The following is a 26,227-nucleotide window of genomic DNA, read 5'->3' on the forward strand; positions in this document are numbered from 1 at the left end:
TCACTTACTAGAACCCCCAGCTTGCAGAGATGCTCTAGCCCATCCCCCCTGTCCCGTTCAACAGGTATTTTCTCAAGGTCATGGGCAGAGCCTGGATAGGAACCCAACCCTCCTACCTCCACATTTATTTCTGTGCTCCTGCCATGAACCTGAGTCAGCGATGAGACAAGGGAGCCAACCTGGAGAGGGACATGGGGCCAGGCACGAATTCAGTTATAAAGCCCGGTGTGGAAGAAACATCACATTTCTTTATTTTCTTTTCATTGAACTAGATCAGACTGGGCCTCTGTCCTACCAGCTGGTGGGGAATTCAGTCTGTTATTATGGTTTCCTCCTTCTTCCACGATTGTGGAAAGGTTCTAGGACATCATACAGTGCAAAACACTGGGGGTGCACCCCGCAGGCCTCGTCCACACAGGTTCTGCTAGACTAGCCCAGGGGCCTGCAAGTCCAGCAGTTTTGGCCTGTGAGGCCCAGGCATGGGGACCTTTCCCGGGAGCCCAGGGTCCTCAGGTGTGTGCAGCCATTTCCTTGGGAGTCTCACTGCGACGTGCTCTGCCCAGACCCAGGGAAGGGCTCTCACTACTGACAGGCCCATGGACTTCTGTTCCCTTCCTGTCTTATGGGACCCCTTCCCTGCTTTCCTACTCCTCTTCCTCCAAATTCCCTGGACCCACCCAGTTCAGTCTACCCAAGCTTCTACCAGAGGATCCAGAGCAGGGCTGTCCTCAAGCAGCTCTGCCTTCCACCCTACAACAGCAACCAAGGCAAGAAAACACAAAGACTCCAGCTATGTTCTTAGAATAAGTGGAGGGGAAAAACTAGTGAAAGCAAACAATACATGGGTAATTTATGTCACATACAGAAAAACTCTGCCTAGCAGGTGGAAGGCAGGAGCCGAGCCACCACCTGTTTCCACCCCGCTCCCAGCAGGACCGCGGCACTGCAGATTTTCTCGCAGAGCTGTCCTCCCGAAGACTCACCAGGACCTGAATATAGCAGCAGCATCTGTGAAATTGAATTGAGTCACTCTAATCCATGAGTCAGGGAGACTGAGCCAAACATAGCTCCTGACTATGGAGGGAGGGGGAGCCGGGGACTAGACACCCTTCACCGTTGGAGGTGTCTTAACGAAGTCATCTTTTAGTTCTAACTACGACCCTATGAGGTAGTAGGTCTTCTCTTGACTGAAAGGGGAACCAGGGACTGGAGGGGATGTCACTTGCTCCAGCTCCCTCACTTTCCAGCTATGTCATCAGGCCAAATCAGAGCAACTCAAGACCTGAGGGGACTTCCTAGGCCTCCAGGTCAGGCGAGCGGTCCCTTCGCCACTTCATAGCACACCTGGCATGCAGTCATGTGCACCACATGGGCCAAGAAGGCCTGGTGCAAGTTGTAATTAGGAAACTCATCACGCCAACCCTTTCTCACCTACTCCAAACACAACAAAACAGGAAACGCAAGGGCCATCACATGGCCAATGCTGACCTTGCACCAATCCATCATTGCAAAAAATTCACAAGTTCTGGCATTTTATGAACAATTACTTTGGGCGACTTTGCTGCTGGGATCCTCATCAAGTAGGGTTAAGATCTCGTCTACACCCTGTGGGAAAGGGGGTTTTTCCACGAGAGGAGACTACCAATTCCACGGCCAGGTCTGCTGGGGCACTGCCTTCAATGGGGACGAACATGGCAATTCATCCCACAGCTGCCATTTTAGAAATGGCATCGGGGCCTCCCCGGTGGCGCAGCGGTTGAGTGCTGGGTTGTGAAGCTGCTCGCAGCCTCTGTGGCGCTGGTTCGTTCCCTGGCTGCTCCCCGGCCACCAGAGGGTCCCACATGGTGCGCAGGCCTCTCCTGCTCCCCTCAGCAGTGTACTTCGGTCCTTCTGCCTGCTCTGCTCCCTGCTCTGGCTCTGGTGAATTCTCTCACCCTCCCGCGCTTCTGACTGTACCTAGTTCTTGTATAAATCTTTAAAAAAAAAAAAAAAAAAAAAGGAAAGAAATGGCATCAGGTCCTGTTGACGCCCCCTTGCCAGCTCGTCACTGACCTCTCTTCTGCTCCATCCCTAGTTGCCACCTTAGCCAGGCTGTCACTGCTGCTGCCAGGCTGATGGTTTCATCGCCACTTCTACACAGGTTTCAGGTCGCCCTCTGGTCACTTCTGGATCAACACCAGAATGCTTTCTAAAATGTAAACTTGATCATGTCACTTCTCTGCTTACAATCTTGGGTGATTCCCCACTTTTTGGAGGCCTTTAAGGGACCTTTACTATCTGGCCCTCACTTTCAGTTTATTTCTAATCAAGATCCCTATGATCCATAAATTCCAAAACTTTTATTAATGTGCTTTAGGATCTGAAAATACAATTCCATCCTAATGATCCCTTTTTAAGCTTTTCTCGGGAATGTTCTACCCCACACTTTATGCACAGGGAGGCAAGACAGAACTGGCAAAAGCACAATCTGTTTGGACTGGAATCACACACGTGCTGTGTGACCTTTGGCAGGCAGGAAATGTTTAATATCTGTGCTTTGATTCTATCACTTTGTACATGAGGTAAACAAAATTAGGTATTTTTTGAAGGTATTGTGCTGTAAATGAGATAAATGGCTTTTAATACATATTTCTGAAACCGTTATTGTTGTGAGCCACCTTGTAAGTACTAGTTCAAGGGTCAGCTTCTCCACACACTCTTACCTAACTTCTTCCCCTATTACCACTGACCATACCCTTATTTGGGGAGTGGGGACTGAACCCAGTACTTATTCTCTCATAGCATTCCCCACATTTTTGGCATTATTTATTCCTGACCACCTACCAGACCATCTCCTTGAGGGAAAGGGCCAGATCTTTCCCGCATCTAGCAGGTGCTTGGCATGTAACAGAAGTTTAACATTTGCTGAAACAGAATAGAAACAAAATAGAAAAGTTGGCTTTTGGTTTATTCTCTACTTATTGGTCGTAGGTCTGCTTGGCTGGGGTGTGAAGTATAGCATCTTTCACGGTATGCTTTTATTTTCCACAGCAGTATCTTGTTTTCCCTGAGTCTTCTCAGCTCCATGCTCCTCTCCCTTGACAGTTTAGGTTCTCTCCATGGTCTTCCTCCTGCTCCATTTGTCAGGAGCATCCTGGATGAGCACAATGGAACAGCATTCTAGGATGGCAACAGCAGGCACAGGAACCTGAGATGATCTTACACGTTACTTGGGACCATGTGTGTCTCCAACCCCAGTCCGGGGCTACAATGGAGCTTTTAAAAGACCTTTCCAGTTCCTGATAGCACGAACACTCCAGACACAGAACACTTTATAGTCTATAATCCTCAACTTTTTTTTTCAAGAGTACATGTCAATCCACATTGAAACAACTTTCCATTTAGTTTTTGCCCTTCTTTATAGCTTGTAGAATTATCATCCTTCCCAGGGATTTCCTGTTCTCTAAAAAAAATGTCATAGCATCTCTTCCTTAGTGAGTACTACTTTCATACATGGCTTCAAGTTTTCTTTTTAGAATGAGTAAGGCATAGGAACAACACAACCCTTATCTGTCAAACAAAGTAACAAAGGAGAGGCCAGGGGCCCTGAGGTGCATCATAAATCGCCCCACAATGGGTGAATCTGTGGTCTAATGGTGGCCAGTTACCAGCTTCTCTATCTCCTTCATGTTCTAATCTTCCTGTGTCCAGATTTGATCTAGACTGTTAACACACTAGACCAAGAAGCCAGTTTGGCATCCCTTGTTAAGTTGTAACGAGTACCTATTAAACAGAGTGATGATGTTTGTATCTGCTTGAGTCATTTCTTGGCTCACACTCATAATGGGAAACTTTACCTCTGTTTCTGTCTTCTAATATTTCTTCTATCTTTTCCTTCCTCTTGACTAAGAGCTCAACAAACTCCTGGGAAACCCTGTGGTACCCTAGTTGCTATTTACTATGGTCAGGAGACCTGGAGTATCTTAAGAGTAGCCAAGTGCTTACTAGTCCCTAACTTGCCTCATCTTGAATTTCAACTCCTAACTGATGAGCCTGCCCTTGTCAAACTGAAGCTAGTTCTATGACCCAAAAGAGACAAAATAAGAGCTGGCTCCAAGCACATCTTTTCTTCCCGCAGACAGTGGATGTAATTTCCCTCAACTCTCCTCAACATAATTGGGAATATCCACTGTGTACCTGCTGGAAAGGTTCAGAGGGGTGATGGGTGTGAAAATGTTCTGCCAACATGAAGAAATGCCTGCACCAGGGGGCCTATGACCCCCTGCTCTCATGCGTAGCAGTTATGGTCAGGGGGCATGGCAATCCCTAAAGTGATTTTGGGACCCTTTCCTTCAGAACTCATGTTCTCCTGAGGCAGAAGACCCAGCAAGAAAGCAGGAGGAGAATTCTTGCCAAAGGGCCATTTTTGGCACTTGATACGGGCTATTTTCCTAATTAGCTCAGCAAGAGCCCACATCACACCTATCTCTGTGCGGGATCCCCAAGTCTTCCCAAACTCACTGGTTCAATGCTGCCGGGCATGAGGCCACTCTCTGTGCCAAAATTAAGGGCTGGTTTGGTCTTACAGAACCTTTAGCACTGAATCCAACTGGCACTGCTTTGAGATCAACTATGGCGTCTCTAAGGCTCAGGCTGTGGTTTTCCTGAGCACTGACTGGCTAGGGCTGCCATCATTTCCCCAGTATTAGTGACTCCCCCAACTCATGGGGCACAGGCAGTATTAGCTTTAGAACCTGGCTGGCAGCAGACACACTGTGAACACACACGCCCTCAGGCTTTTCAAAGATAGTAACTTTAACAGACGTCCCACCCGACTCAGTCCCGACTGAGTCGTGGGAGTTGCACACCAAGAACACCTAGTGGCAGGAAGAGTAAATGCCATGCCAGGGGCCCTCTCCTTGGGAATGAGGTTTAAATTCACTTATATTCAATTTCCTGTTTCTGAGCCCGCCAACATAAAGAACCGTTCTGTACTTATTTAAAATGAGGCACCAGATTGGGCACTAACTACCAAGAAAAAGGGAAAGCTGGGCTTTACCTTTCTGCCCTGGATTTCTTATCCTCACTCTTTGAACCCACAGCAGACTAAATTTCCTAATTAAGGGAACTCCCTTAAAAATACTTGAACAAAAAATACTTGAACAATGCCAGTTTTCTAAGATTCACTTCAAGTTAGGTAAGCTAAAATGCCAGAGTGTCAAAATGGGGTCCACCCAACCCCTTTCTTATTTTTACTTTCCTTCTAAAGGGGAAAAAAAGGCAGATCTGCTGAGACCTTACACCATGCGAACTAAATTCATTTGTAAAGATTACTTTACTCTCCTAGAAAAATACACATTGCAAATCTGAGGGCTACAACTTAACCACTTTAGAGGATTCCTGAGGGAGAAGGGGTACACCTTTGAATATCAGACTGTGTGGGAGGGGCATATTAAATATAGGTGGGTCAGGGAGACTTTAAAAAAATCTGTTTTTCCCATTTCTTTTCCCTAAAAGAGGAAAAACAAATTGCCATCTGGCTTACTTTGTGTTTGTATACACAGAGATAGTTTGGGGGAGGGGCTGTCATGCAACTAGGCAAAAACAAGACGAGACCTCTGGCAGGGGCCTCAGTGTTGTAGGAGGGAGGTGGCCACTGGGGGCTCTGAACACAGCTACGTTCTTTCCTACCCAGAACCAGAGCACCTGTGCTGGAGAGCAGGAAACATACTTTCCTCTCAAGGGTGTCCTTATCTGCACACACCTGATGTCCTATGGAGCAGACAGGTCTGGTATAGGATCTGAGTGGTCATGCCTTCCTATGTTCCTGCAGTGGGGCAAAATAATCCATGAACACATAATCCTTCTGGGCAATGATGTTTCTGGACTACCCAGCAGAGGACTCTGGGAGCAGAGGTAGGGGCACATTTGGGGAGAAATTTCGGGATATCTTCATGGGGGCTTTGAGAAATGTCCTTTGTTCCAGCATTCCTAAATGACAGCACTGGTGAGCCTGATCTGAATCGTTATTGGTGTCACTCAGCCAAGGCCCAGGGCCAAGAGTCAGGAGGCCACTCTAGGTTGAGAAAGCACATCTCAGAGCCAGCAGAGCTGCAGAAGTTTGTGGCTGGGCTAGGAGAAGGAGCACATGTGGAAAGGCTCTGCTCTTTAGATGCCAATAGTCTGCAGAACCCGCCTCTCGTTTTCATTAAGGTGGCCTGAGAACATCATGTAGCAGGGCTGCTGAGCGAACTGGCAGAGGAAGTCCGTGAGATATGCCTGGGAGAAGAGAAAGAGTGGCATTACCTAGGACCCCAGGGTCACCCACCTGCAGTGGTACAGGAAACAGTGGCTTTTAGACAAACGCCAGTATCCTGAAGGATGGTTTTCTCATTCTTGGATATAGTTAAGGTTCAATCCAGAGATTAAATTCCATAGGGAAATGAAAGTTCCCCAAGAATATATATCCCATCCTGAGGCCCTTTACACTCTGGCTTCATCATTAGCTGGGTTACAACACTTATATAATATAGTAAGGTGCAAAGTTGCAGCCCACCAGAGCCCTTGACCACTCAGCAAACAGGCTCTCTGTGGCTCCAGGATGAGCAATGAACGGGATTGAGCCCATATTCCTGTTTCTGTAGCTTCAGACATTGTCACTTGCAAGACATCTTCTCTGGACACCCTCACCTGCAGATCAATCTGGTAGAGAGGATCCTTCAGGGCATCAGGGTCATCTTCCTCATCGTCCTCGTAGTAATCCTCCTCTGTTAGACACAGCCAATACAGGGAGGGGTCAGGGCAGGGGCCCCTGATTAGCCCAGGCAGTGAGGTGTCACCACATGGCTGAAGCTGAAGGGTTTTTAAAGTCCAAGAAATGTGCCTTGTGGACCCACCTCTCCCCTTCTGGGGCACCCCATTCTTGGTGGCAGTGTGCAAGGAAAAAGTGTCTAACATGGGTGTCCTCTTCTCAAATTGCTTACCATATTTACTTGTAGCAAGAATGTCAGACAAGAGCTGACCAGCCAAACCATCCTCTTCCTCGTCTTCCTCTTCTTGGTCCTCCCACATATCATTGGAGTCATCTACTAGGAGATGAGAAGAAGCTGTTGCACACGCATGCATTCTCCCTCCCCAAGTGCAAACAGGCCAGACTGGAAGGCTGCAAGGGTTTCTGCAACATGGCCTGTAGTGCCCAGTGGGGGAGAACTAGGGATGACCAAACCCTCCCAGAAGTTTGAATGGAAGAACCAAGAGTGTTCTGTGGGGAGATAAAAGACTGAGAAGCTCCTGAGAAAAACTAAACTAAATCAGGAAGAGCTAAAGCAGCTAGCCTCCCGGCTGCCTCCCATCCCAAATTCTGTCAGATTTCATAAAGCCAACCTGAAAACCAGCTCTTTAGGTGCTTAGCAGTGCCAGCCAGAGCAGGTAAGTGTATGGCATTTTCTTTTTTTTTTAAAAAGATCAATGGCATAATAAACCAAGCTAGTAATTTGAGAATCTGTAATTTAATCTGCCAGGCAAAGTCTCCTGGGAGAAGGGCCTGGTGCACCTTGACTCCATTCTGCGGGGGTAGCCTGGCGAGCGGCATTGGCCTCCATGACATTGGAGAGCTCATTGATGATCAGCTTTAGGATCTTGACCAGAAGAGGAATGTTGGTCCAGCGCTCAGGGTCTGCGGAGGAAAGGCAAGGCTTCAAGTCAGGTTGTCACTGGGCTCACCCTCATCTTCCTGCAGTGCCGCTCACCATCCCTCAGGTTTTTCACCATCCCAGACCATATCCAGCCACCAAAGAATGATTTAAAATTAAATAACTTCATTCTGCTTACTGTTAAGAGTTCATATTAGGAGAGATGAGAGAGTTCAGGAATTAAAGGAGGTAGGTTTTCGCCAGTAATAAAGCTCAAAAACCAAGAGCTCTACACAGCACAGCACTTGAGTCCCCATGACGTGCAATCTGAGAGGCATGGGTGATTATACACCGACCGTTACAGACAGCAGCCCTACACTCACTACCTACAACTCACTAAAGCCAAAGGCCAAAGGCAACCCAGTAACCAAAACATGCTACAAATGGTTATTAAAGACCCAAAATGGAGCTGGAAGCTGAGACTAGTTTTCATCAATATTGAGCAAGAGGAAGGAAGCATATGTTCTGAGTCAATGTTTACCTACAGCTTTCTGCTGCTTCTTATCACAGCCATCACTACAATGATGCTTTAGCAAGGCAGATGACAGCACAGCCCTGCCTCCCACCCAGGTACCCTTAGTTCCCAAGGAGAGGCTGACGGGGCAGCAGTATCACCCACTTTTGGCGGACTTGGAGCGGGTGCGGATGCCCTCGTCCACGCTGTAGATCTCCTCCCCCTTCACACGGATGTCCTGTAGCCGCTTATCATCCGCGTTGATGCCATGTTGCAGCAGCTTACACAGCGCCACGGAGCTGGCGAGAAAGAGCCAAAATGGCTCCATCAGTTACCCGTGCAGAGTTCACGCCAAACGAATAAGCAATTATGTCCTAAGACTCTTCAATGGTGACAATTCTGTCCACGACTAATTGGGAGAGTTAAGAGTTCAGCTGACATTGGGATCCGTGTTCATGAAAGTGGCTTCAAAGAGCTCCGATGGAGGGGTAGGCAAGCAGCACAATGGCACCCACACCGGAAGGGGCAATGAAAGCAGTAAGAACCACCGGGACAGAAATCCAGGAAAGAAAGCTTGTCTTAGAAGGAACAGGTTTGCAAAACCACTGGCTGGGCGAAGTCTGTGGCAGTAGAGGACCTCTAGTCAAAAATAAATGGTCCGCCTGGGAAACTGAAAGTGGCAGCTATTTAAGTATGCAGATTAGCAATAAAGAAACAGAGGGAAAGGACTGCAAAGGACAGTTTGATATGTCAAACAAAAATCAATGAAGGAAGCCAGGGAAAGGAGAAAGGTAAGAAGCTGGATGCCAAGAAGAAAGATGAAGTCCTACCTGACTTTGCCTTCATATTGTCCATAGAAAAGATGCTGTCGGCTTGTCCACTCAGCCATCACGAACTCCAGAGCGGGTTTGCCGGTGGGCCCTGGGAGGCTGCACAAGAACTCCAAGAGGGGCTCCAGCTGGGTGTGCACCAGATGCGCGAACACCATGATCAGAGACTAAGAGGTAACAAGGACATCTGCTTCAGAGAAACAAGTTGTAGAGACGAGGGAACTGGACAGGCCAGTCAAGAAACAGGAAAATTTGGAGATTTTCCATTAACATTTCTTGGCACACAATAGATACATTTTACTTGACTGCTCTACTAGGACAGAAGAGAGAATAAAAGAACTTAGGAGCAAGACAGTGATTTCCGTATCACCGGGGGTAGAATGGCCCTGCCATCATATCCTCTCACCTGCATGACACTGAGGGTCTCTGCCTGCTGCATCTTACTGAGGATGGCACGAAGAATCTGGTCCAGGTTCTCCCCCAGTTCCCGCCCTGCCTTGGAGATGAGGGTGGAGACGAGGCGGCCCACAAAGGCTGCAGTGAACTCTGAGGTGCGAGGGTCCAGGAGCTGGCTCACCACTTGCATCACGTACCATAGCCCATTGTGGCCCTGCTCGTCATGCCACTGTGCTACCTGCTCCAGCGTCACCGACACATAGGCCCGCAGGCACTCTCCACCATTCTGGGGAGACAGGAGTGGCAGGTGACATTAGTGACTAGGGGACAGTGGCCAGGAGGCTTTCTATTGGTATGGGTACATGTTACTCTTAGAGGGCTTTGTCTCATAAAAGTAGTGAGCCCACTGGGTTAGCGCTGGCTTGCACATGGTGTTACAATCCCTGGTGACTAGTTACCTTGTCAGTTAAGTCCAAAATGCGTATTTTTGATTTACAAAGGACAAACAATGGCCACATAAACAGTTTTAATCATAAATATCTATTCCGGATAGCAATCCTGGATATTCTAGTACCTACCAAGTAGGTACTGGAAAATACATCTAAGATTTAGGAGTACCTGCTGGTACTGCAAGTCTTTATAGGAATAAAGACAGTCCTCTACAAACCACCATTTGCCTAGAGATTTCCAAAGGCCTATTGCTTTGCTGACCTTATTAACCATAAGACACATCCAGGAAAGCTTTCTTATGGTCCCAAGTCTCTATGTCTGAAATCGCTTCTATCACAGCAATACCCAGATGAGAATGGGGAGGATGCCTGGCATTTACACTCTTTAAAATGTACCCCAAAGCTGGTTTTTGTAGTCTAACCCTTCCCGGGTCCTTTGGGTAGACATGGTTTTGAAACCTACATCTCAGAAGCATGAAACTGTCAACTTTTTCAGCCTACAACTACAAGCCCACGGCGGGGAGTTTTTGTCCCTTTTCTAGCCCCCACGGCCCCAAGTACCTGCATGGTGGCGTTGTCATCTGTATGAAGGGTGCACTGTGCCACAGCAGGGAAAGCCTGGCAGATGAGGAGCTGGGAGAGGGGAGGCTTTGTGTTCCGCACCACTGTGGTCAGGATATCAATGGCTGTCTGAAGAAGAGAAGAACAGAGTCAGAACTGCTTAAGGCGGGCGGGAGAGGCGTACCTAACCAAGATCTGACTGGGCAGACACGATAGCAACTCAGAGAAAAACCATTAATGAAAGGCAAGTTTCTGAAAGAGGAGTAATTAGATCGTAAACAGAGCTTTTGGCCTCCTCAGATAGCTACGGCTTGACTAGCCATGGAGGTAGGCAGTGTATGGCAGGTGATAAGGTAGCTGGGTGACATACTTAGTGGTGCTATGTAATGATGGCACTCTGTCCAACTCACTCAGGGCATCTCTGGCATCATCCACTGTCCAAACAGGCAGAACAACCCAGTAAGATCATCCCATCTCTAATGTTAATAGTTTCCCATCAGCTGCAGTACAGGTACATATACCCACCCCCCCCATTTCTGCTTCTTACCGCACAGAGCCCGGCAGGGATCTTGTCTGCTGGGGCCTGCATTATGCTGACTAGAGTGGGAATCAGCCTCATCTGCATTGGGCCCTGACAGGCTTCGATCTGGGAGAGCTCCTTGAAGATGTCCTGAGCCAGCGAAGCGACGACAGGATCTGAAGTGGGTAAGGCAACACGAATGCCCTGCTGAGGGTCTGTATGTGCTTCCAAGTTAGGGACTGTTGTTGGACCCTAACCTAAGACAGTTCCTTCTGTTTTGATTTCATATCACATACCCAAGACAGACTGAGGTCACATGAATAATCTGAAAGAACAGCAGACACTGAATCTCTAAGAGGCACAATATGCAGTTTCCTTAAGGCAAGGACTAGTCAGTAATAGCTACGCCTAAAATAATACTTGGCTCTTTTTCTGGGGCAAATCTTTTAAAGTTTTCATTCTTGTGAAATCTGGACTGATTGTAAAACCAAAAGCTTAGGGGAGAAAAAAAGGCAAATGATACTTTGTTAAGACAAGAGAGTTTAAAAAATTGCCCCCAGGTTCTTACATGTTGGGGTGATCTCCCAGGGAGTGATCGCGATGGACATAAAGAACTGCCAAAGCCATTTCCAGGGTAAGGTAAAAGCTTGAGAAAGCAGAGCCTTATGAAGAAACAGAACTTTAGACTGACCTACTTACCCTATGTAAGAAAAACATCCTCCTCTATCTAGCATGAAAAAAAAATGCAGTGTGTAATGTACCAAGAAGTTTTAAAAGATTCCTGCAGCATTTTTTCTAACAGAAAAAAAAGGCAACAATCTAGATGTCCATTAACAGAATGGGTAAATACTCATGACACAGCCATTCTATGGACTACTATATATAATGGTTGAAAAGAAGAAACAGACAAGATTGCAATATGGCAAGTTCCTCGGGAGAATTTTTAAGCGGAAAAAAAAAAGTTTAATATATTGTCTAACCAACCCCTACCTCTATACATCCTTCTGAATCTCAGTATTGGAGCTCCCTCTTTCAAAACAAATAGCTTCAATATTTTTTCTGATAATAAACTATTAAGAATATACATACACCACAGAACTTAAAATGCAGAAGAGAATTAAAAAATTCTACCACCAATGCCATTTTGATGTCTTTCCTCGGGCTTTTTTCTATATACAAATCTATATATGCTTCCTTTTCTAAAACAAATCCAAAACTTGGGATTATAATCTATGCATTTTTTGGGAACTGTCTTCATTTACTATAATGTGAGCATTTTTTCATGACTTTAAATATTTCTTTTGAAGTTTGATTTTTTAATGGCTACAAAGTATTTCATCTTATGGATATATCGAATTTTATTATTTCCAAACTTCTGCTATTGTAAAAACACACTCACAAAATACCTTTGTTCGTAAACCCCTGCGTGTATCTCTTTCTTCAATATCATTATTTTCTAAATTATAGTTCTAGGTTTTTTTCTTTTAGGAAGTTCTTGATTTAGCTGCTCAACTTCCTACTTTATCATCAAAGTTATGATTTATATCTCCTGTTAGTCTTTTATTCACTATCTTTTTGCCAGTTTTTTATTAGAAAGTAAGTTTTAGGAATAGGTATTCTTTTAATGCCATAGCACAACTCTACTCTTTACTAACTGAAAAGTCACTTTCTTCATGATGCTTCAGATCATCAGACTTAGGGAAACTTGCATCAGCCACCACCTTTTCCGTGGTGCCCTCGTCGCATCCTCCCGGGTGGCATACCGTTACTGTACTTTAGGAAAATGGCGATGGTGAAGGGGCAGATTTTGCTTTCCATGTTTGCCGTGAATTCTGGGTCTACTGTACAAACGATGCACAAGGTCTCCATCACCAGGTTGAGAACCTCTGAGCTGAACTGGGCCGCTAGGTGAATCAAGCCATCCAGGATGCTGGGGAGGAATGGCTGGAGCACGTGGGTGCTCTCAGAGACTTTCAGTTGATCACAGTAACTAGAGAGAGACACAAAGAGAGAAGACAGAATCACTCACAAGCGGATCCCGCAATCTGTGGTTTTCCCATTAATATCACATGGCAGCAGTTTTATTTTTAAAGGCTTTATGAAGTTACTTATAGAGTTGGTTTTTTACATCTTCCTGTGGCCACTTCTACATTTTTCTAATTTATTTCCGCTTTGGCCTTTGCAATTTCCTTCAAAATTTCTTTCATTATCTCCCCCTTTCCCCTTCTGAAGCAAATTCTAGTCATATCATTATATCTAAATGATCAACATATGATGGTAAATACCTTGATTCCTCAGATTTCTAAAATTGTGATATATATTCCCATATTTTACAAATAGTGTTTTAAACATCTCCAACACAATTATTTAAAAGGAGACTATTTATTAGCTTCCACGATATAAAACTTTCATCTGAGTTTTTTTGCATCCTAAAATGAAATTAATTTACTTAAACATTCTGTGTGCACTTATAAATTGGTGTACTATTTGTACAGTTTAACATTTTTTTATTACCTTATTCACCTCTTCATTTCTATTCCCTTAGTCATCTCTTCATTTTATCACAAAATATTTACTGGGTGCTGCTTTTCATGTCCAATGGCATATGATAAATATATTGCCTAGACAAGTCTTTACTTTCATTTAACTTCAAAGTGGCAGTAAGTTAAATGTCAATAGAAACACTGTATCTGTATGTTAAAAGAAACTAGTACAGACACAAGAAGCTCAATAGGTATCCAAAAAATGATTTTTCTTAACTAGCTCCCCAGGAAGACACTTTTCAAGAAGACTACAGCTGATGTAGTCAGAGACTTGAGCATCACTTCAAAACTTTTCTCTTCATATCATATGGGGTCTTAGATGCCAAGTTAAGAATATGGATTTGATTTTGGAAGTCAGGGTATCTCCAACATTTTTCACAAATTATTTCTAACACTTCATTTTTCTAATTATAAATGGAAGATGAACTTGTGAACAAACTATTTTTACTCTTAATTCAATTTTTCAGCTTTAGAGGTATAACTGCCATACAGAAAATTATACATTTAAAATGCACATTGTGGTGATTTGATATTATACACATTATAAAAGAATTACCCACCCCATCTAGTTTATTAGCACACCTGTCACCTCACATACTTATCTTTTATGGAGGTAGGGTGTGGTGGGGATATTTAAATTGTATTCTCTTAGCAAATTTCAACTATATAATACAACTATATATACAAATAAAATATAAAATTCAACTATGTAATATATTTATCAACTACAGTCATCATGATTTACATTAGATCCTCAGATCTTATTCATCTCATAGATGAGCGTGTTGTACTCTTTTACCAACCTCTTCCTATTTTCCCCACCTGGCAGCAACTATTTTTCAAATTAAATCTTTTTAGCACAAAGCCCTGATGCTCCATCCATGTTGTCACAAATGGCAGGGTTTCCTTCTTTCTCAGTTGAATTAATACTGAATTGCACACACTTACACACCATATCTTCTTAACCCATTCATTCACTGATGGACATGCAGGTTGTTTACCATATATTGGTTACTGTGAATCATGCTACAATGAACTTGGGAGTACAGATGCTCTGTTTTTGCCAATACCTTGTTTTCATTTCCTTTGGATATACAGGCATTTCCTGTATTCCCCCTTTAAAAGTTTGTGTTCTGCCACTTTGATTTTATGAATGACCCACATTAGTACTGTTTTCACTAACCAAAAGAAACCCAAAGAGGATTTTTATTTTTACAACAAAAAAGTGAAAATAGCAATCAGTGTTTGCTTTGCAGTGAGATGTTCCAGATGCAGCATACATTCCAAACAGCAAGAAGGGCACCCCAAGTGCCTTCCCCAGGAATCACATAGGCTGAGTACTTATATCACTTCTGCTTTTACTACATGTTAGGATTGAGTATTGATTTTATAGGCTATTTTGGGGTCTGGGAATGCTAAGAAATGTTCTCATACAAATTAATGGTAATTACTTCTTTGCTTTTTGCCATTTCAGCTTATGAAAGGTTTCATAGAAATACTTTCAGATGTTAGGGAACACCTATATACACAAAGGTGGGGCTACTAGATCAGTCTATCATTTCTAACATATTTTTTGTGGAGTCTAGGATTTTCTATGTATAAGATCATATAATCTGCAGGGAGAGACAATTTTACTTCTCCCTATCAATTTTTATTTCTCTTATCCCCCTAATTGCTCTGGGTGGGACTTCCAGTACTAAGGTGAATAAAAGTGGTGGGAATGGACACTTTTGTTCTGTTCTTAGAAGAAAATTTTTCAGTCTTTTATTGCTGAGCATAGTGTTAGCTATTGGTTATATACACCTTTCATTATGTTGTGGTATATTCCTTCTACACTTTATTAGCTTTTTTTTTAATCATGAAAAGATACTGAATTTTGTTAAAAGCTTTTTCAGCATCTATTGAGATCAAATGATTTTTACCTTTCATTCTATTAATGTGGTATGTCATATTTATTGGTGTACATATGTTGAACCATACTTGCATTCCCAGGGGTAAATCAATCGTGGTATGTGATCCGTTTAATGCGCTGTTGAATTTCGTTTGCTAGTATTTTTTTGAGTATTTCTGCATCTATTCATCAGGAATACTGGCCTAAAGTTCTTGACTGGCTGTGGTATCAGGATGAATGTTGTCTTGTAAAATTAGGTTGGGAATGTCACCCCCTCCCCAACCCAATTTTTTGTAAGGTCTGATAAGGATTGGTGTTAATATTTCTTTAAATGTTTGGTAGGCTTTGCCAGCAAAGCCATCTTGTCTTTGGCTTTTCTTTTTTCTTTTTTTAAAAAAGATTTATTTATTTATGCATACAAGAGCTGGGGTACAGGCCAGAGATGCGGGGGGTGAGAGGATTCACCAGAGACAGAGCAGGCAACAGAACAGGCAGACTGACCGAAGTACACTGCTGAGGGGAGCAGCAGGTGAGTCAGGAGAGGTCTACTGCACCATGTGGGTTGCTCCCGGCTGGCCAGGGATTGAACTCGTGCTGCAGAGGCTGTGGATTACTTCATGGTGTGGTGCTTAACCCCTTGTGCTACCAGGAAGACCCTTGGCTTTTCTTTTATAGGATTTTGTGCTGACTGATTCTTTTTACTTGCGTTGGTCTGTTCAGATTTTCCATTTCATCTTGATTCAGTCTTGTTAGGTTGTATGTTTCTAGAATTGATCCTAATTTGTTGACAGTATTTGTTCATAGTAGTTTCTTACAAGCCTTCGTATTTCTGTGGTATGAGCTGTAATGTCTCCTCTTTCATTTCTGATATTTGAGTTCTCTCTTTTCCCCTTATATCTAAAGTTTATCAATTTGGTTATCTCTTCAAAAACCAACTCTTAGTTTGTTGATCCTTTTTACTGTTTTCCTGGTTTCTAACTTTGTTCTATTTGTATTGATAGTTCCTGAGATGTAAAGTTGGATTGTTTGTTTGAGATCTTTCTTTTTGCTTAATCTATATGTTTAGTTCTATAAACTTCCTTCTTAGAAATTATTCTGTTGCATCCTGTTGGGTTTTAGTATGTTTGTTTCCATTTTTGTTTTTTCAAGATTTTTTTTTAATTTCTCTTTAGACCCACTGGTTGTTCAGGAGTGTTGTTTAATTTCTATATATTTATGAATTTTCTATTACTGTGTTCCTGTTTCTTTTGTGGTATCATGTTTCCTTGACTTTTTTTCATGTTAATGTTTCTTCCTTGCATTGTTGTCTTCACATTTGAAGTAGCAGCCACCTCCTCTAATCTTTACTGCCTGACCTCTTCCAAGTGTCAAGTCCCAGACTTGTACTCCAACTGTTTGCTGAACTATCTGCCAGACTCCTGAACTTCCACACAGGCTCTCTCACTGTGGGTGACTATCTCTATCAGTGTTCTCCAGGGGCTCCTGGATCACAGTTGAGAGGGCTGGAGTTGGTTCATGCACTACATTAGGGTCCAAAGCTGGGACAAAATCCTGTATTCCTATCACCTATCACACAGGTGGGTGAGACTACTCTTGGGTCTTTTGGCATATGATGCTGCTGACAGAACCCAAGTCAAACAGGGCTGTCATGAAGTCACTCAGGGTATGGAGCTGTGTCAGGAACGATAGCCAGGAGTATGGTCAGCAAGTAGCTGCTGGGGTGTTAGCCTGTTTGCTCAATACAGTGCTCCTAGTTCTTAGACTGCATGGGGGTTGGGAGGGTGGGAATGTTCACAATCTCCTGTCTGGGTCTCCTATCTCTTATAAAAGCATTTTTGTACACAAATGGATACCAAGTTTATATTTGTTGAGTGAGGGATGTGAGCCAGTGATGTCTTATTTGGCCATCTTGCTAACATCACTCCCTCTCAATGTTCTGTAAAAACACACAGAATAACACATGGCATCTTAATCTCTGCTTCAAAAAGTAAGACAGTGCAGAGAGGTAGAAGATGAATTTTAGGAGTTTTAGGATTAAATCAAGATCCTTAAGTTTAGTCTTTAAAGTATTCCTTAAAACAATGTTCCTCCTATTCTGGGTAGGAATATAAATAAACTGTTCCCTTATTCACTAATACACTAGCTGTGGAAAAGAGAAGGAAAACTGGGAAAAGCAGTGTTTCTAGGTCATACTAGCCCAGGTTTAGTTTCTAATATAGAGGTAATCAATCAACAGAATGACCAGAGCTCTAATCCTGCTTTTATAGCTTTTCACTATGTAAACCTCCATTACCCTAAAACACCCTATGTTACTTTCCTTGTGGATCCTCAGAGTTGGCCTAGACCATTTAGAGCTGGAATAATTTTAAAGGGATTGGGAAGCAAAAAGCAACAAAATATCACTGCCACTCACAGAAATCACATTCCTGGTCTGGGTTCTTTCCTTGTCTATTCAACATTCATTCTGCAGATCATCATCAGAAGTTTCCAAGCAACATAATCCTTTGGACACTACTGTTTGGGGGCATCTACTCTGAGCAATTTTTTTAAAAATGGTTCTTATATTCCTAAGGTTGCATACTTACCCCCATATGGCTCTCACGGCAGAAATTCGAACTGAAGGGGGTTGTGTCTCATGAAGACCACTAACTGTTGCTTGTAGGAACTGTTGGATCAGTTCAGGGGACATAGCAACAGTGAATCGACTGGCAGCCCAAAGTGCCCGGCCCAAGAGGAAAGGAGACACTGGGAGAAAGAAAAAGCAATTAGAGGCTGGACAATAAAAGTTCCTGTTACCTGCCCTTCTTCCTTCCCACCTTCATTCCTCACTGTCACAATAACTTAATACTATATAAATGTGTGCATGTACGTGCACACGCGCATGTGTGTGCATAAAATTTAACTGAGAGGAAAACATAATTTTGCAAGATAAAAGTAAATATGTGACCTATGGTACAGAACCATTTTCCCAGATTAACTGTTATTTGCAAAATAGATTTGAATATTCTTAGACTTAAAAGACTTAACAATCCCATTCCCATCCCTACTTTTCATTATTCCTTACTTTATTATTCTTTAGTCTGCTAAATGTCTTCATTGTTAGTTTCTCCCTTCTCATGAACCATTATTGGAACATTATAATTACAGTTTGGTCATTTCTTTATTTAAAATTTGTCAGTGAATGAACTTCACAGCCCACCACTTAGAGGCCACATGAATTAGCCCCTAAAGGCCCCTAAATCAGTGACTTTAGCATTACCTATGACTTTCCCTTATGCCTTCCAAACTCAAGCATACAACAACTCTTGCCCAGAACTCACATCTTATATTACCATCCCTTGCTTTATTTATATTGTGAGTTAACACACTACCCCCGCTCCTTGCACTATCTAAGTGATCTTTGGGTTGAAGTAATCCTAACCACTTCTGTGTCACTATCATCCTTTTAGTTTTCTTCCATGTGATTAATTTTGCTTAATATTCCATTCACTGGTATAAGAACTATTACCCCTTGCCTACTATAAGCTGCTTGAGGGCAGAGACCATACTTATTCAGCCTGTGATAAAGCTTAACTTAAGTTACTGCACAATAAGTGTTTAGTTGATGGGAACTGCCGAACAGAACATAACTATGACAGTCAAGTAATGACATACTAGTTTATATAATGCAGAACAGCAGCTTTGTTTTCTTTAACTAAGGTAACACTGGTTTACAACTCTGTACATGATTTAGGGGGATAGGCTCACATCTCCTCAGCTATTTGTCACCATACTACCCTCACTATCAGAGTTCTTTAGCCTAGATCACTGGGCGCCCCCATCTCCATCCAGTAACCTCAATTTTGTAGTTATTTTCTAGGGTTTGTTTTGGTTAGTATGGTCCAAGGACTCTGGGGAGTCCCAAAGGTGAAAACTACTTTCATTGTCATACCAATACAGATATTAGCTGTCTTTTTCACACTTATCCTTTCTTGAGTGCACAGGGAGTTTTCTAGAGGTTACAGCATGGGCAACACCATGGTTCTGACTGCTAGTGTAATATATGCTTGCATTCATTGTATTTTAAAAATAAAATTCACAGGCCTCCCTGTTGGCGCAGCAGTTGAACACTGGGCTGCGAAGCTGCCCGTAGCCTCTGCAGCGCCGGTTTGATCCTCGGCTGCCGGGCGAGGGTCCCACATGGCGCGCAGACCTTTCCTGCCCCCTGCTGCTCCCTTCAGCAGTGCACTTTGTCAGTCTGCCTGATCTGCTCCCTGCTCTGGCTCTGGTGAATTCTCTCACCCTCCCACGCTTCTCACTGTACTCAGTGCTTGTATAAATAAATAAATACAATTCGCAAAGACACAAATTCTTAATTGCTCTTTCTTTCTTTCTTTCTTTTTTTTTGTGGGACCCTCGCCGGCGGCCGGGAATGAACTGGCACAGCAGAGGGCAGCCTCGCAGCCCAGCACTCAACCGCTGCGCCACCAGGGGAGGCCCTACAAATTCTTAATTTCTAATGTATTAAATACTGGTACATAAAACTCACAGAAAAGTATCTTTAGGATCCCTGACAATGTTCAAGGGTAAGACCAAAAAGTATGAAAACAGCTGGAATAGAATAGCTTTTAGCTATAAGCAGGATAAGAGCTACTATGTATTAAACCCTTTTCCAGACTAAATATTAAATATTCTCAAATCTCCATGAATTTTTGAAGATTCTTTGCTAGGGCAAATTCCTTAAGAAATATGTTAATGGTTTTGAGAATTCTGAACACTTTCCTTCAATGTATAATTTTGGAATGCCAATTACATGCAAGGCAGTGTGGGATACAAAGATATATAGACTTGATATCTACTCTCCAAGGCCTTACCATTCTAGTAGGAGAAAGAAAAAATACTAATCAATTACAGTACAATGTAGAAGTGCAGAGGGAAAAGGATATTCCTAAGTGATCTGAACTCTGGATGCTCAACCCTCTTAATTCTATGATTCAGAGAACGGAAGTGAAGGAGTGAAATATTCTATAACAGGTTACCTATTTAATCACAGACTAGAATGTTTTCAAATGGCCTAAACTGCTTCCTGGACAATCTTATGAAGGAGAGACAAGTCAATGTCTTCAGAATGGAGCAAACAATGGCAAATATCCATGACTTAAGTACTTCAGGAAGCAAGGACAAAATAGGAAGCAAAGACCATTTTGTCCTGAGGTGTGAATAAGGTAGAGTCTGGGCAGAAGCAATGTGGCAGAAAATGTCAGAGACAATAATGATTCTTAGCTACTGCTCTGCATTGCTGGAGAAATCAGTAAAAAAATATGATAAAGCCTTTTTTTTTAAAAAAATAAGGTGAGCAATTAACATGAACATAAGCGTGGAACATTTTAATTATGTAGAGAGTGGCTAAGAATGAGTCTGAGAAAAATGACAGGAAATAGGAAGAATGAGACTGAAAAAGATTGCCAGAGGGTATTCTGGTTTACTGGGAGCAGAATGAAGGTAACAGTCTCAAGGTAGAGTGACTGAATTTGCATTTCATTCAAATGCCAAAAACAGTGAAGAATGAGATCCCTGGCTCGGGAGGAAACATGAATGGCAGGGAAGAATTATGAACTAGGTAACGTTAGTCTTTTTTTTTTCTAAGATTTAGTCTTTTTTTTTTCTAAGATCGACTTATTTATGCATATAAGAGGTACGGGGGCGGGGGAGTGGGGAGGAGAGGATTCACCAGAGACTGAGTGGGGAACAGAGCAGGCAGATCGACTGAAATACACTGCTGCAGGGAGCAGCGGGTGAGACAGGAGAGGTCTGCTGTGCCATGTGGGTCACCTCCCTGGTCAGGGATCAAACTGGTGCTGCAGTGGCTGCGGACAGCTTCATAGTGCAGTGACTTAACCCTGTGTGCTACCAGGAAGGTCCAATATTAGTCTTTTAATTGGTGAAAACTAAGTCAACAACTCTAGGCTATTTCAGAGGTTCAGATGAGCCAAGCTCCAGGATGACAAGAATTTTCACCAAAGGACACATGAACACTAAGCTTACTTATCGGTGATGTTGTGATTTACAGGATATATGTATTTGCTCATTCAGATGAGCAACATGTATTTTCATACATATTTGGTCTATAGTTTCTTGTCTCTTAGTCCCCACCCCTGCCAAGTCTTGGAGCTTCCTAAGTGTTGAAAGTATTAAAGGCACCTCTGATGTTAATGAAGATAATTTAGAAAACACCAGAGGATAGAGACTGGCAGTCAGGAAAACCAACATGAACAGAGGTGGGAACTTCCCTCCTATGAGGGAAGAGGGGCTAGAGATTGAGTTCAACTGCCAACAGACAATAAGTTAATCATTTAGGCCTATGTAATGCAGCTTCCATAAAAGCCCAAAAGATTGTGAAGGGGGCACAGCGCATCAAAGAGCTTCCTAGTTGCAAACATGTAAAGATATGTGGGAGAAAGGCGCATGTGGAGAGGGCATGGAAGCTCCACGTGTCTTGCCCTGCATATCTCTTCCAACTGGCAGATGATTCTTACTCTTTAGCAACCTTTGTAACAAACTGATGATCTAGTGAATCACTGGGTTTCCTGAATTCTGTGTGCCATTTTAGCAAATTTATTGTACCTAAGAAGTGTACCTCTGATTTACAGCCAGTTGGTCAGAAGCACAGAGAATATCTGGGCTTGGGACAGATGCCTGAAGTTGGAGGAGGGAGTAATGGAAACCACAAATTTGTAACTGCTTTGTGACAAGCATATAACGTGGAGGGTGATCCTGGAAGACAGAGCCCTTAACCCCGTGGTGTCCAAAAATTGCTTAATGCTGTGAAGTGGACTCCCACAGCTCTATTTGAAATTGAGTCTGGGAACCTACATTACACTATCTAAGCAAACAATATAACCAGATTGATGACAGGTCTAAAGATCTTCCAGAATCCTGGCACTGTGTTGAAACATACCTGAGAGGTTGAGGTCTGCCAGGATGACATTGGTCAGGAACCCATGCATGTCAAAATGGACCCTGCCATTTTTCACACTGTCGGTGATTATGGACTTCACTGAGCCGAGGGCAAGCATGCATGCCTCATGGATCTTCCACCTGCAGAAGGGACCCCGAAATCTGGTAAAATAAACTATATAGCAAAAAGAGAAATATCTGAGGGAAGAGTGAACAAAGGGCAATCTAGTACAATCTGACCCAAAAAGGCTATTTTATCTTCCCTTTCAATCTAAACCTATAGCTAAAACCAATGAAGTTGAATAATTGTTCTCTAATTAAAAACAAAGGAAAATAGTACAGAGGGTTCTCAAAAATGAAAAATAGAACTATCAAATGACCCGGCAATTCTACTTCTGGATATTAACCTGAAAAACAAAAACACTAATTCAAAAACATATGTTCACCCCCATAATCATTGCAGCATTAATTACAATAGCCACGATATGGACCCTGAAGGTGCTATGCTAAGTGAAGTAAGTCACACAGAGATAGACAAATACCACATGATCTCACTTACCTGTGCAATTAAAAAAAATAAAAAAAAAAAGACTAAGCTCAAAGATGAAGAGAACAGACTAGTTCTATTCTCTGGTGGTTGCCGAGGTGGGACTGGGGTCTGAGTAAACTGGGTGAAGGTGACAAAAAGGCACCGCTCCAGTTATAATTAAGTCATGTGTATGTAATGTACAATATGGTGATCACTTTGCACAAATATTTTGCACATCTAAAACTAACTATGCTATGTGTCAATTATACTTTAAAAAACAAACAAAACATAAAACCAAAACCACTGCAAAGTAAGTTTATGCTTTTTTTCAAGGCTTTTTTAAAAGGGGGAAAACAAAAGCATGTTAACCAATTACTTTCAAATTAGAAGAATTGCTTTAAAACAGGTGATTCCAGGGCCTCCCTGGTGGTGCAAGGGGTTAAGTCACAGCACTATGAAGCTATCCATAGCCACTGCAGCAAGGAACTGACCCACATGACCCATGGAGCTGACCCACATGGCTCAGCAGACCTCTCCTGTCTTGCCAGCTGCTCCCCTCAGCAATGTATTTCAGTCGATTTGCCTGCTCTGTCCCCCACTCTGTCTCTGGTGAATCCTCTCACCCCCACACCTCTGGCCTGTACCCCCGTTCTTATATGCATAAATTAAGATAAAAAAAATAAAGCAGGTGATTCCAAGTGAGTATGTATGTGCCTCAGATGCAGTGCCCAGAACACACCCCAAAGGTAAAGCTCTGCGGCTCACTCTTACCAGTGCTCAGTGCCACTATTTTTGGTTTGTTCAGCTTCTTGTAAATGTCGAGTGGCTGCAGCAGCCAGGGCTGCGGCACTCTCATTCTGGAAATCAGTGGCAACAGCCTAGGGAGAGAAAAGAGCCGCTAATAAATCTATTTGTGCCAATTAAACCCATTTTAATTTCAAATTTAACTGCCAACTGAATAGTTCAAACTCTTTCACCTACACATGCTAAACTCCAATTAAAGGTATTAATATGACCACTAATAGTTCAGTCTCCAATGAAATTCAGGTAATAATTTTAATTCTGCAGCATCTAGGTAATGGAATGCTCCTTTTGGTTATTTTCAGTGGAATATAGGTAAGTAAAGATAGATTTGAGTTTTGGATGACAATAAATCAGATATTTATTCTTTGGAAACCTGAGTGTGGAAAAATAAGGATAATCTACTAGCTCACACTTAGTGTGATCTTTCATAGGTGCCTTAGAAATACTAAAGAGTAACGAGAAGTGATTTACCAACAATGAGAACAAACCTCCGACCCAACAGGCAGCAAGTGGCAGCCTCTTCATAGAACTTCAGCCTAGAGATGATTTTATGGTCTAGTCAGGGCCAAAGAAAATAGGAGCAGATGTTTGGATGTTCATCTCTCAGTAATTTGAGCTTTTTTTTTTAAAGTTTGCCAACCCCTGATCTGTGCTCTAGATTCTTGTTGAAGAATAAACTGAAATGTTCCTGATTCAACGACTCTTAGTCATAAGAACACTAAATCCTCTGCACAATTTTTACATCTAATATTATTTACTTGTATCAGAACCAGTAGTAATAATGACTTAGGGAAATCCTGAGGCCTTAAACTTCATTTGAGATATTCCCTTATTACCCCCCAAAATATCTGAGATAAAGTCACCCAATAGTACTGCTCAGTTTGATTTAGATGTCTAGAAGAAGAAAAGCTCAAGCGACTGATCAGGATTATGGGGTTCAATATCAAGGTAATCCTCTTACCAGCAATAGGTCTTGGGCTGCAATTCTAACAGTATAGGAGAAAGTATCATCATCTTCATCTTCTACAAATTGTTGGGGGTTGGCTGTCCAAACTTTAATCTGTAAGGATCATGAAGTTGGGTCTTTGTGAGGCTGGCCAACCTGGCATATATGTTCTTTCTTTACATCAACAGACATAGAAAGACATTAACCTTTTGTAAAAAAAAAAATGTTTATCTTAAACAGAACTCTAGCCTTGAAAGTCTTTTTGATGTAGAGAAGCCTATCTTTTATCAAGGTAAGCCGCAATGATTACTGTTCTCCAGCAGACGCTATTTTAGAATCTGGCAGATGACCTGCTTGTTGCTAATATCAATGAGTTATTTCTCTTTGACAGATCAATTTTCCGAGTATCAGATTGGTAGGATTTTAATGTAAACATTATCAATTCTTATGCTGTTTATGTAAGAGATCTGTTTTTTTAATGCTTTTTCTGGTCTAATGACCCACCAACCAGGCTAATGATCTCATTTCTACATTCACAATTTATGGTGGTAAGAATAGGTTCTTCTAGATATCAAGGTTCTTTGGCTAGAGGTTGTCTGGATATTTTCCTAATGGTAAAAGTATTCTGGAAGTCCAATCACCTAATAGAGGAATTGATAAAGCCCCCAACATGCAGGGATTTGGGAAAAAAAAAAAAAACAAAGCCTTCTTACAACTTGAAGCAATGCTATTCTTCTAGTGTCTATTATTAGAAATAAATTGTTCATTTGACCTAGATTCTCACATTCAAGTTGTTCTTTCCAAATATATTCTTGTAACTGTCCCCCAAACATCATTTACCTGTTCCTCAGTGATTTGCATGTACAGGATAATATAGTAAATCAACTCAGGCAAGGCTTTCTTAACTGTGCTTTTGAATTTGCTATTTTCTAGTAAAGCATGGACAAATTCAAAAATGCTAAAGACGAGATTTTCAAAGCCCAGGACTTCACCTACAGGAAATACACAAGAGAAGACTTTAATGACAAGAAAACAAAAGGAAAGCCTGTATGTTGGAAATGAACCACATTATCTTTATAGATTAATGAGTAAAGTACTTGCTAATCCTCAGGGAATGGAAGAGGGGGCTGAGTAGTCAAAGAAATAAATTTTGAAGATCATAAATACTGTTTTTTCAAATAAAAGAATCAGAAACACCGAATGTATTTTTCAGCATGACTACTTTTGATATGAAAGACTTAAAAATATTAAAACAGGGGCTCCCCGGTGGTGCAAGGGGTTAAGCACCACACTATGAAGCAATCCGCAGCCTCTGCAGCACGAGTTCCATCCCCGGCCAGCCAGGGAGCAACCCACATGGCGCAGCAGACCTCTCCTGACTTGCCCGCTGTGCCCCTCAGCAGTGTACTTTGGTCAATCTGTCTGTTCTGTTGCCCACTCTGTCTCTGGTGAATCCTCTCACCCCCCGCACCTCTGGCCTGTACCCCAGCTCTTTAAAAAAAACATTAGGGTCTCCCCGGTGGTGCAGTGGTTGAGCGCTGGGTTGCAAAGCTGCCCGCAGCCTCTGCAGCACTGGTTCGATCCCCGGCCGCCGGGTGAGGGTCCCACATGGCGTGCAGACCTCTCCAGCGGCCCACCGCTCCCCTCAGCAGTGTACTTCATCACTCTGCCTGTTTACTCTCCACTCTGGCTCTGGTG

The 26,227-nt window shown here is 42.7% G+C and overlaps 1 protein-coding gene across 1 annotated transcript in view; it reads right to left on the reverse strand.

The window, feature by feature from the left end:
- Positions 1-6,147: 6,147 nt before the first annotated feature.
- Positions 6,148-26,227, reverse strand: part of IPO9 (importin 9) — a gene marked incomplete at both ends in the record, with an annotated part of 37,319 nt that continues 17,239 nt past the window's right edge. The window contains 15 exons of the mRNA XM_084245535.1: positions 6,148-6,258; positions 6,670-6,746; positions 6,963-7,064; positions 7,532-7,654; positions 8,290-8,423; positions 8,955-9,121; positions 9,361-9,636; positions 10,361-10,489; positions 10,908-11,056; positions 12,644-12,870; positions 17,900-18,059; positions 22,252-22,391; positions 23,551-23,657; positions 24,545-24,643; positions 25,370-25,521. Coding sequence (XP_084101661.1) covers positions 6,148-6,258; positions 6,670-6,746; positions 6,963-7,064; positions 7,532-7,654; positions 8,290-8,423; positions 8,955-9,121; positions 9,361-9,636; positions 10,361-10,489; positions 10,908-11,056; positions 12,644-12,870; positions 17,900-18,059; positions 22,252-22,391; positions 23,551-23,657; positions 24,545-24,643; positions 25,370-25,521 — 2,153 coding nt within the window. The remainder of the gene's footprint in view (positions 6,259-6,669; positions 6,747-6,962; positions 7,065-7,531; positions 7,655-8,289; positions 8,424-8,954; positions 9,122-9,360; positions 9,637-10,360; positions 10,490-10,907; positions 11,057-12,643; positions 12,871-17,899; positions 18,060-22,251; positions 22,392-23,550; positions 23,658-24,544; positions 24,644-25,369; positions 25,522-26,227) is intronic.

Source organism: Talpa europaea (genome assembly GCF_964194135.1).
Source record: "Talpa europaea genome assembly, chromosome: 10".
Taxonomy (NCBI): Eukaryota; Metazoa; Chordata; class Mammalia; order Eulipotyphla; family Talpidae; genus Talpa; species Talpa europaea.